This window comes from Hippoglossus stenolepis, chromosome 22, assembly GCF_022539355.2.
Source record: "Hippoglossus stenolepis isolate QCI-W04-F060 chromosome 22, HSTE1.2, whole genome shotgun sequence".
NCBI lineage: Eukaryota > Metazoa > Chordata > Actinopteri > Pleuronectiformes > Pleuronectidae > Hippoglossus > Hippoglossus stenolepis.
Genome location: NC_061504.1, coordinates 12,766,438 through 12,778,743, shown reverse-complemented (window position 1 = coordinate 12,778,743; position 12,306 = coordinate 12,766,438). Strand labels below are relative to the sequence as shown.

At 45.6% G+C, this 12,306-nt stretch overlaps 1 protein-coding gene across 1 annotated transcript in view; it reads right to left on the bottom strand.

Annotated features, from left to right (window-relative positions):
- sema3aa (sema domain, immunoglobulin domain (Ig), short basic domain, secreted, (semaphorin) 3Aa) overlaps nucleotides 1-3,332 on the bottom strand; it is a 31,722-nt gene extending 28,390 nt beyond the window's left edge. The window contains exon 1 of the mRNA XM_035147361.2: nucleotides 2,644-3,332. Coding sequence (XP_035003252.1) covers nucleotides 2,644-2,749 — 106 coding nt within the window. The 5' untranslated portion in view covers nucleotides 2,750-3,332. The remainder of the gene's footprint in view (nucleotides 1-2,643) is intronic.
- Nucleotides 3,333-12,306: the final 8,974 nt, after the last annotated feature.

Genomic DNA, 12,306 nt, shown 5'->3' with positions numbered 1-12,306 from the left:
AGCAAATCCCCTCCCCTCCGCCATCACTTCCACCGTCCTCCCCTTCCTCCCTCTCCATCCGCCCCGGTGTGGGCGTTAACTGAGAAGCGTCCCCTGACAGGCATCAAGAGAGCCATCAAACACCTGTGGGGCGAGCGCAGGCACTGGCGAGCGGTGGCACACAAAGACGGCGGCACACGATACACCCTCATGCCTTTGCACACACACACACACACACACACACACACACACACACACACACACACACACACACACACACACACACACACACACGCACACACACCAGTGCAAGCCAACAGCAGTTTGCAATCACACGTAATTGTAGAAACACCGATTCAACGGCACAATAAAAGATACCATTTTGTGAGCTCATGCGTTTGTGCTCGGGCACAAGTGCAAAACCAGGTGTCTAATTATATGAGCGCACAGCAGACCTGACACTTTCCTCTTTCTCTTATTTTTTTTGTGTCTCGCTAAAACACACACAAATTCACACAACGAGACACCACTTACAGTCTAAGAGGAGGAAATCACAAGAGAGGGTGTTGAGTCCTCACACCAAGATGTGGCAAGAACATTCACACACACACACACACACACACACACACACACACACACACACACACACACACACACACACACACACACACACACACACAACACACATGTATGCATAAACAGCAAAGCTAAGATGCACTTCTCGTAAAAATCATTGTCCATCTATTACCACAGGCTGCAGGGGCTGTGGTTTGATGCTGCTCATCCATCACTCGGCACAGTCAGTCAATACACACTTTGATGACATATCTCTTGTCTTGTACCGTTGCCTGCAACATGCTCACTTGTCAGACCGAATAGCGGAGAGAGGATCCCAAAAAACAGGGGCGCGCAGGAGGGGAGCGATATTCACATTCTTTAAACAGATGGCTGTGCAAAGAAGGGATGACATTTTCCCATCAGGCTCGGGTTTGCGCGAGCTGACACGATGGAGCCCCGGGGATATATGACGTGAGTGCAGGTAAGTTCAGCCGTGATTCTTTCCAGATTCATTACGCTCGCATGGTGAATACATGTCATCGCCCTTTTGAAAAAAAAATCCATCACTGTGTGACGGCATCAAAACCAGGACACAACAGAAAAGTGTGTTCAATGTCAAGGCACAAGCTTTTATACTTTAGATGTGGGACACAGACCATTTGGAAGTTGAAAAGGGTGATAAAGGAAAATATACTATCCCCAAATTACAACTTGCGCTCCGTGTAGAGAATAAAGCATGTCATATAGCAGGCCTCTAAACATAAGTTATACCGAGCGTCTCTGCTAAAGATAGAAAATGAATTAGAGTGACAAACATCGCATTCACCCAAATTTGATTTTCCCCTCGACATGGACTGAAATTATCGGAGGAACCAAACCTCGGGGTGGAGGTCAACGCACACGAGGGGACGCACTCGTGTTTTCAGCTGCGAAATGATGTCAAATCGGCCCGTTCATAAATTCTCACAGGGCGATGCTTTATGGGGGTAAACGGGACTAAAATAAAGAATCAAGAGACCACACTCCCAGCTCTATACTTTTGGTCATGTTTCAGGACAAAGAACCACAATAGCCTCCCTCACTGACATCAAAAAATTTTTTAAAAAAACGTCCCAAAATATGCCAAAAATGTTGACAGTTATTTCTAGCTGAGATGAAAAGTCTGCTATTACAAAGAGCCTGATTTAGTGTAGGGTGTGAGAGAGAAGAGACGAGATGGAGAGAGAAGGAGAGAGGGAGGCGGAGGAGAGGAAGAGCCGGCGCTCCGCAGTCTCCCCTCAAAATAACACAGAAGGAGAGGGAATAACATGTTTGCTGTGTACGTCAAAAACGCACACGTGCACGGTAGAAAAAAGACACATTAAACTCTCCCTCTCCTTCTCCGACCAATGCATGCGGCTGCAGATAGATGATTTATTGCATGCGCGTTAAATCAACATGCGTAAGTATTTTTCCATTTAAAAGAAGAAGAAGAAGAAGAAGAAAAAAAACTCTACAACTGTTGGATCCATTTACAGTCCGGTAATGAGAAGTTGGGAAAACCTGCATGCACGGCCCCTTAAAGAAAATGCCCCGTGTCACGACCCAAGCTTGAGTTTTTTGGGACAGAAGCCATTAAAACAGAGGCTCCAATGCCTTTTCAGAGCACTTAACAGGGGCTGTACAGTACCAGCACAAGGGGACAGCACAAGGGGAAAATTGGTACAGGGGCCAATATATACATTGAGCTCCAGGCCAGAGCCCTTCCTCTGCATATGGAACCAATCGGACCATTTTGCTAGGGGAGAATAGTCAGTTTTTTGAGGGACAGGCAGAGGAAGGAGTGAGTTAATGTGAGGAAGGGAATGTGCAGGAGGTTGAGCTGGATGCTGTGCGCTGACCAAGAGGGAGAAAAGAGTAGAGTGAGACAACACACAGTGGCAGAAATAGACTCACAGAAATAGAGGAGGAAAAAAAAAAAGGGATACTCAACATGAGAAGAATGGATGAAAAGAAGAGCATGAAAGAGCAGCCACGGGCAAGAGGAATAGACCAAGCAGGGTAGTTTGTGTTAAAAGGCAGTACACAGTGTATCCTGGAGTCAGGGGGAGAGAGAGAGGGGCTTACCCTTGTATGACAGCTTTAGCCTGGGTACGTTGTGCTTGGGCTCAACTCCTCTCCCCGGCTGCACCGCCCCGCACAGCAGCACTACAATCCCAAACAGGTAATCCATGGTGCTGGAGTGCTGCCGGACGGCCTCCGGACCAGGGGGGCACTCGCACCCCGAGTTCCCCCGAGATGAGTGGCTCCTGCTGGGGGGGGGGGGGTCCGCCGAGTCCCGGAGAGTCCCTCTGACAGAGGAAGGTTCCAGGGGAGGTGGAGGTGGGGAGGAGAAGAGGAGAGGAGAGGGGGGGAAAAAATCCTGGATGGGCTCCCCAGCTCAGAGGGCTCAATGTGGGGGGACTTCTGTGGTGTGAAGTGGGTGGAGGGGTGCCGCTCACATGGCTCCCCTGTGCGAGTGGAGGTCCGAGATATATAGTCCCCCTTGGCTTATCTGTCCTCCCCCAGGTGAAGGCTTCAGGCAGGCTTGAATGAGGTGATAGGCAGAGTGGAGGTAAATCAGATCACTTATCCACAACAGTGAAGCTGTCCTTCCTTCCTTCCTTCCTTTCTTTCTTTCTTTTTCCACAGAGAATTTATTTTATCTCTGTCTTTCTGGCTTCTTCTCCTCAGAGCAGACACTCACAGCAAACCCTCTAATCCTTGTGTGCAGCTCCACTAGACTGCCAGAGAGAGAGAGAGCTACACCATCCACAGGAAGAGAGGGGAGGGGAGGGTGAGCAGCTGAGAGAGAGAGAGAGAGAGAGAGAGAGAGAGAGAGAGAGAGAGAGAGAGAGAGAATGGGAGTGCTGGTGAGAAAGAGAGATAGATAGAGGAGGGGGCGACTTGAGAGCGGCGATGAAGCCAGTTGTAGATATGAAGCACAGCGGATGGTTGGGTTTTTATACTCTCATCTCTTCGTTCGTCACTCTTTCCTTTTTTGATAGTCATCAATTCTGCATTTCCTGTAGATTCTTGTATCTTTTACAAAAAACAAAAAAAACCTTTTTCCTCTCCTTTAATCAAGTCCTCTACCGTTCTGTCTCTTTCTCTTCTTCTGCGCAGGCAGGGTTGCATCTCTGTGACACTGTGATTTTTTTAAAAGCCCCAAACAAAGTGTCTTTAGCGTCAGAGCCAGAGGGGACAAGTCGACCTGTCGTTCTTTTGTCGCTCTGTTTGTGGCTTCCTCCACTTTTCCACCGTCAGGTCGATGTGTGACGTGACTAATTGAGGTGAATTTGTGATCTTTGATGCTGTAATTTAACGGACTTGAGTTGACTTTTGTTCCCGAAACTCTAATTTTTCATTGGCTGTGTGCACTCTAAACTTGACCACTATTTTTGTGTCTTGTTAATGATTAGTGATTGTTATTTCTGTGTTTGTTTGTAAGAAAGATTACGTGGTAACAGGAACATCTCACCACATGGTCCATGTCGTAGCTGTTCTGGAGCTTCTGGCTCTTTTCGTAGAGTTTCCTCAGTTTTCTGTAGATGTTAAAACTCCCTGAATGAATTTGATTTTAAGAGACAGCTCCTGAACAAACGCCTGGTTAGTTTTTTTAATTGTCCTCAGTATTTTTGACAGGAAGAGACAGAACTTTGGAGGAGGCCTATGAAACGTCTTTTTCATCGTGTAACAGACGCTTTATATGTTACAGCTGTATCAGCACGACGTCCCTGCTTATTTACATCGAGATAATATCCAGAAATCGACCCTTTTCATTATTAAAAGTTATATCAGTGCAGGCGCGAAACAGTCAACACTTCAGCTCTTTAAAATTTCAGGATCTTTGTGTTAAACATTGGAATTGAACTGCCAGGGCTGAAGGAAAACAGTCGCGGCCCTGGGAAATGTTGAGAGAAATAAATCAAACCCAGGCCCGACAGAACAACAGTGTCTAATTTCTATAATAGCCATATCATGTACAGACTCCAACAAATTCGATTATACGCAAGATTACTTTTAAAAAGTCTCTTTATTGGTAAAGAAAGGGCTTTCGTAATCATTTCCAACAAGTTTTCTTTGGTTCCGAATATTTATTTATGTTTTCGTACAGGGAGCTCTGAGTGATATTGTTCATAAATTACAGGTCAGAATGTTCCCACAGAGAGTATTGATTTAAAACGTGGTGTTTTTGACAAATCCGCATGGAGCCTGCCGGTGTGAGGCCGACACATGCTGTTAGTTAACCTGTGTAGTCTGAGACGGATCCTGTCTCTGGTAAAGTCATTCACATCAGCGAGGCAGGTCAACACACACACACACACACACACACACACACTAACACACACTCCTCTCAACCCCTGCTGGCCCCGGCAGGTGTTTGTGTGTGTGTGAGAGTGTGTGAGTGGGCACCTCCTGCTTCCTCTCGGGGGGGGGCACATAGCAATGGCGAGGTGATAAAAGCTTTGATAAACAGGAGTGCCGATGTGTCAACTCACACACCTTAACGCACTAGAAAAGAAAAACACGGGGAGAAGTGACGCAGCGACGAACGTGATGAGTGCGTGTGTTGTATTATATAAGGGTACCCTCCCCCCCCCCACACACACACACACACAACGACCACCACACTCCCAGCATTCCTAGCGGTGCTTTTGTTTTGTTGCCCGCGTCGTAAAACCTATCTGGCATTTTGTGCAGCGTAACGTGTTTTTGGTATCTTAATTAATTTCTGGATAAAACATGAGACGAAGTTATGCGAGCTAAAGCATGTGGGGCTAATTACAGTTTATTACGACTTGGATCTTAATCTTCCGATTGGTAAAAAATAAAATTGCCTGGAGTTAGCTGCTGGGAACACAGTGTCACTGCTGAAAAATGTAGAAAGACCCCTGTTGAACCCCGTGGTTAGGCCCAAGTTATCTGGAAGAGAAAAATAGAGCAAACAATAAAATTGCAATCCATATAATAGTCTCTTATAAATATCAATCGCAGTTTACAGAGCAATTTTCTTGTTTCAGCTTTGATCGACTGTACTTATCGTAGTTTTCCCTGTGTAATGAGGGAGTGTTGCTTTCAGTTTTACCCCCAAAATAAAATGCTTTAGATGATCTGGCTGACTGGTTGACTTGTTTACAACCTGAACGTCTAAGTACTCACATTTCCTGCGTCATCAAACCTCTCTTAGCAAATGTCAGAGAGTTCACAGATCTCAGCAACTAACTTGTTGAGTGCAATAATATATTATGGACAGGAGTAATGGAAATAAAGCCCACGTTGTATGGTTTGTTTATGAGTTCCACTTAGTGGATTTAGATTAAAAAGGGTTTATTATTTTGTGTTTACAGTACAGCCTTGTGAAACTGGCTGATGTGTGTGTGTGTGTTTGTGTTTGTGTTTGCGTTTGTGTGTGTGTGTGTGTGTGTGTGTGTGTGTGTGTGTGTGTATCCCACGTCTTCCATTGTGTCCTCTATCCTACAACTGTGGCGTCCACATCCTCGTAACTCATCGCTCTTTAGTTTAAACACCCTTTTTAGATGTTTACCCAAAACAAAAATATGTGCTGACAGACACGTGAAAGTGCCCTCGTCTTTCACTCAGACCACTTCATCCTCGGCCTCTTTTCCTCCGCCGCGATTTGACCCCTTCCTCCCATCCATCTGCATTAACCAAATTAATAGCAGCCTGGCTAGCTGCATCGATCTCCAGCGGCGGAGTGGGATGTGCTGGAACACGCCTTTATGGCTTGCCCTTTAGGGAGTGCAGCAACAGTCCGACCTATCCTCGCCAATCTATTTCCGACAGCCCCCGGCACCACAAGTAATGACGACTTAATAAATGGTGACACGCCGCTGGCGCTGGAATGAGATGCCCATTGACAAGAGGCTTTCAGCGCCTGCCCGTAAAAATAGAAGCGGACATGAGACACCATGCTTATGAGGACATCAGTGGTCAGGGGTAAGGCGTCAGACAGGTCGGTGCGCATGGCGGGTGTCAATGTGCTGCCATCGATATGATGGTGTATCTTCATTCAGTGGTTTGGGAGGCGCTGTTAATGTTCTGTGTGCGTTAGAGAAAATGATTACGGTAACATGACCTCACATGTGTGTTTTACAGTGAACATCGGAAATGTCCCACCCTGTACCGATCACTCCCTGACCTCTGACCTCCCTCTTCTGCAGCACACGCCTACGAACGGGCCCTGCGCACATCCTCAACGACCCTGTGTGGCCATCGCCACCGCTATCACAAAATAACTCATGGTTGCTTCATTAAATGACACATGAAGTTCAAGGTGCGGACGGCCTCCGCTTCCCTTATGCCAGCGGAGTTCCTCTTCCAATTCACTTCCTGCTCAGAAACACCACCTCCCACTCTGTGCGACTGGAGGTCATCGCGAGCCCTTACTCAGCAAATGACACGTCCAGGAAACATGGAGGAGGAAAAGGAGGGAGACAGGAAGAACAGACAGAGGAAGAACAGTAGCAAGTAGCAGCAGTTTTAGTTTGGTGGTGAACTTCTTTCAAGGCCTTGAAGCTTCCTCTTTTGACTTGTTGAAGACACTAGGGCGATTCATGTGGACCCACAATTATATGACTTTTTCATCGCACATATTTGGTTTGTTCATAAGAATGGGTCGGACACATGTACGAATGGATGAACAGCATGAAAACGGTGACAGTCAGTGTCCGGTGCAGAGGCATAAAAACATGTGTGTATGAAATCATGGTTGTGACTCTGTAAACCTGTCTCTGTGTATCAAAGTATATGAAGCCTGAAACTGTGTCTCCGTTAGCATGTGAAAGAGACAATTCGAACTGAAAAGACATCTGGAGTTTTACAGACAGAGGTTCGGGGAGTTACCTTATTAAAGACATGTACTTTGACCTCTCTAAGTCAAGCCTTTACATCCGTTTTATAAAAATATAAAATATTCTTTTTATCATCTGTCCGGTCAAGTGCTGCCACCTGTCTCCTTCTGCCGCTCTGTCACTCTTCACACAAAGTGGCGGTTTCATTAAAAATCCATTCAAGAGCTCATTAACAATGCCTCCTCTCCGCCAGAGGAGTCTCCAGACCCCGGCAGAGGGAAATGGGAGGTTTCCCTCCATTTCATCGCTTCTCAAAAGGTCAGAGGTCGGCCTCCAGGTTTACAATGGGGTCACGCAACCCCATCGTGTGCATGACGGAGCTTGGGTAATCTCTTTTAAGGAGATCTTCCACCTACACTCACATACACGCCATTCTGTGTGTGCACACGCAGTTTCCGCATCTACTCAAGGGAAGTGCGGGAACGAGAGGATAAATAAACAGAAGTGGAAGCACGTTGCACCATGGGAGAGAAAACACCACCGAGCCGTAACATCTGCTGCAGCGAGGGAGGGATGAAGGGAAGTTGTTGGGTGTATTTATCCAATGCTCATACGTTTCCATCCATCTTACCGGTGACTGAGGTCTCCTGTGGAGCTTCGGCTCGCACAGATGTGTCCGCTCTGCTCTGGCGATGACGGCGGTACAAGGGCAGATCAGGAACCGTTTACAGGAAGCAAGGAAATCTGAGTGAAACGTAACACTGATTCATAAAATCTGATCATTTCCTGCCGAGCCCCGCTGCTGACGTTTGCGTGGGGGAGGAGGAGGGAGGTCTGACATCAGAGATTGTGCACTTGTTGAGCAACAATATCACCACTTCCCGACCACAGCAGAGGCGTAATCTCTTCCACTGGAGTAAATTAAAAGTAATATACACAACATCTAAACCAACAAAACAAGTGCGATGCTGCAAATGAATGACGGAGTGACCTCAAAGTGCCGGATGAGTCCAAAGAGGACTCATCACGAAGCGTCACTGATGCCGTAAAAAGAAAACCTTAAAGTGAGGAGGGGTCGTGGACTAATCCATGACCTGAAGGATTTCTTTAAATCGTATGGATACGGAAATGCAAAACGCAGCGTTTGTGAATGGAGGTTTGTTGGAGGGGGGGGGAGTTAAGCTCAGGGTTTGGTTGAGACAACAGTGGAGAAGCTCATTATTCCCTCTGAGGTGGAATCAGGGAGCTTACAGGCCTCTGAGAGATCCGCTCTTCCTCACCCCTGCCTCCCGCCTGCACCCACAGCCAGCGTGAATAGAGCCAGTGAGCGATCTCTCAAAGAGCATTAGCTTCTGTGCTAGTTCACTGAAATGTAAGTGTAAAATGGGGAGAGGTTAAGCTGGGGGGTGCAATGATGACACTAAAAGCATTATGGTGGGACTTTGCTTTGCTATGTCCGTTCTAATCCAGATCAGAAAGTTAGGTTAGAAAACGGCAATTTAATTTTAGCTTGTTTTCTCAAAAGCTGTCCAGGTCATACAAAACAAGTACAGTAAAGTAATATATATCCATTTTTAGTTTGATGTATATTTTGTATCATTTAGTAGTTAACTGTTTTCAGACGTATGGATCTGTTGAGGCAGGAGGCTTTGGATTGGATTCAGGATTTAGACATACATCCATTCTTAGGTTTTTTTAAACTATGACAACTCTGCACTGTACTTTCCAAAAACAATTTTTCTTTCTTTACTATTATATTGTTTCACTGACATTATGTCATGTGGTTCCTCCAAGATGTGATTTACTGTTTTACCTCTATTGTACAAAATGAAACTGAAGAATCACCATGCAACAGGTGCAGGGGCCTCTTGTTTTTAACGGTTTATTAATATTAAAAAAGGAGAATAACAGGAGGCCTGTCGGTGGAAGTCAGATAACTGTGCAGCCCGGCATGCGGTGTTTTGACACACACCACAAGTTCCACAGGAAAGTTTGACATCAGTGTTTATGCATCCAGCTTTGATTATTTGTTTTAGTCCTGCACAAATCCCCAGCTCTTCATCTGATTAGAATCTGTAAATCGAGACTGATGTGTGTCAGAGATTTGCGGTTTTTTAAAAACATGAACAGAAAAATTCTACGCCTCTGAACTCCCACCGGCCTTTTGTAAGCGCACAGGACACAGTAACCGAATACCAAACAGACCCCCAAACACACATCCCAAGTTTGGAATGCTGTCGGTCGCCATCGTGTTTCATACGTATCAAGTTAGGGCTCAACATCTATACCAACTAACATCTCCTGCGACCGTAAACAGCTTGTATGTCCACGTCTGTGTCACACGACCCGAGAATCCGACTGCGGCAGAAATATGGTTAAGAATAAGACGCGTATATGAATCCGCTTCATAAATTTTCTCCTGTCAGGAAGGAAATTCTCCCAGCGATTCTCCCCTGTGCGTCTCTGTGGCTGACGGGGCAGGAACAGTGACACAGCACTCCAGCCTGCTCTTCTATTAAATATTTACACGCTTGTGAAACATATAAAACTAACCGCCGGTGCTCGCATTACCGCGCTGCAGAGGAGTCAGATTTAATATGGCTCACATTCGCTTCCAAGAATATGTGTGTTAAATAAGAACTGGAGGGAGACAGACTGATAGAGACACCAACCGCATTCCTGCTGCTGTGAGCTCCAAGTGTGTAATGGTCAATCGGGGGCTCTTTTCTCTGTCAAACCAAATCCTAAGGTCCCACATAAGGAAGCTGCACATACATTTCTCTCTGTAACTTCTCAAATCTATTTTTGCTTTGTGCGTTTTATTTAATATATGATGTGCAGAAAAGTTAGTTGAAGGATTCTGGCCGAGGCGGCGTTTCCTTAATTTTTAAACAGAGCCGCGATTCAAAAATGCAACAACTTGGCGACTCGGTGGATCAATCAATCTTTTAGGGAGAGCTCCTGCAATAAAATTACAGTTGCAAAGGTTTATTTAAGCCGGGCTCAAGACGACAGGGGTTTTAAGGACCTAAAGGATTTCAAAAATCACTTAAAATAAGGGGAATCTTTACAGATATTCTTCTCTATAATCTTAAAAAGGCCCAGCGCACACTAATACGACAACTTCACGTCTATCATGTGACCTCATGAGGGATATAAACAAAATGGAGGGCCATTTTGTTTACATCTGCCATTTCCTCCAATTTATTATTAGCTGAAACAGAGGCTACCTTCATGTTTTAGCAGGGGGACAAACACTTGTCAGTTTTGGATGTAAAACAAAAAAAATGGTGTCAAAAGCACAATAATAGCTTCCAGGAAGTGATAATACTCCTTCTGAAAGCCCCACGCTGATCTATACCACATGATTTCAGAGAAAAGCGATCTGCGAGCAGAATTATGTATTTTAGCACGGTTGCTGAACGTCTCTTTTTAATACAGTAGATGAGTTGTGGCATGTGGGTGACTCAGCCGTCACATATTTCTCCACGGTGATTCGGCCCAGCTGTGTGAACAGGCCAACACTTCCACGCCAAGAGAAAACATATCTGTGTTTTATCAGGAGAAGGAAACTCATCGCAGATACGCGGCGTCGCAGCTCGACTGGCACCAAACTCCATCACCTTTCGTGACTTAAGCCTGTTTTTCCTCCAGATAAAAGACCTCACCCACAAGTCTCCGTTTTGAACAACGCTATTATCTCCTTCTATTTATTGTCCTAGCTCCCTCTAAAAGCCATTAGCACAATATTATCAGTTGAAATTTATCAGGGCTCGTAACGCAACCTCGGAGAACTTTCCAACCTTTGTGCCCCTGCCTGTGTGGAGGATGTGTTTCATGTCTGTCACCTTTAACTCTTTTATGAGACCCTGTGTCATGTAAACCTGGGAAACGAAACTGTCATGTACTCTCTATTCATTCACTCTATGCAGACACAGTCCTTGTATTCAGCTTAAAAGCATTCATATAGGGCCTTGGGTGAATACGAACCATCTGTGTAAACACAGACTCCTGACAGACCCTGTATAGTGAGCGATGAGTCCCACCTGTACAAAGGCACAATGCCTCAGCTAAAGTCTCATACGCTTCTGATGTGGTTATGCATCTTCTTTTACGAGTCACACGAGCTCACGCGCGCTCATGCTAGACTCTCGCCTTCTACCTGGGAGAGGTCGTTCTCCATAAGAGTAACGGCTGAGATGACTCACGCCAATTCGACAAGGGATAATTGAAGGACATCCTGCCATGTTAATGAATGATATATTCTGCCATCTCCTCTCTCTCCAGTGCAATCACCCACTCACAAATTGATGCTTCACATTCGCCGTCCCTCAGACACCTTGTAAATCAAGTATAATTGACGGACAGAAGTGATGAAATGCAAAGCGCTGCAACTAAATGACTCCATCAAAGCGGCTCCATTAAAGCCTCCTAGGTGACCAATTATCTTTCACACATGCCCGGCAAATAACAGGCAGCCGAAATACTCAACAGCAAACTCTCAGCAGTGCACTCGACTGCAAGGAGAGTTTTATACGTGGATATAAAAGTTCTATTCAAGAACAGTGCCCGGCTGAAAATTGAACGTGGGTTTCTGAGATGTAGCCGACATTACTCTCACTCCATGAACAGTCCATTCGAGAAGTCTGTGTTCAGCCTTCTCCTTTATTCTTGGTGTGAGAACTGAAGACTTAAGGATAGGTTTGGGAAGTCTGTGATGTTGTGGCTTCTTGCAGTGCTAGTTCATAAACTACTGCAGTTGGCGAGCTAAATGCTTACACATTAGCTAAAGCTGGTTGGTTATTATAGCCTTTCGAGCTTCTCTCTATTTGTTGTGTACAGGGCTGGTTTCTCCACCCAGTAATTTTATTTTGTGTAGAGTGCTGAGGTGGAAAAAGAAGTTAGCAGCATTGACTGTAGAGTGAATACAAAGTGC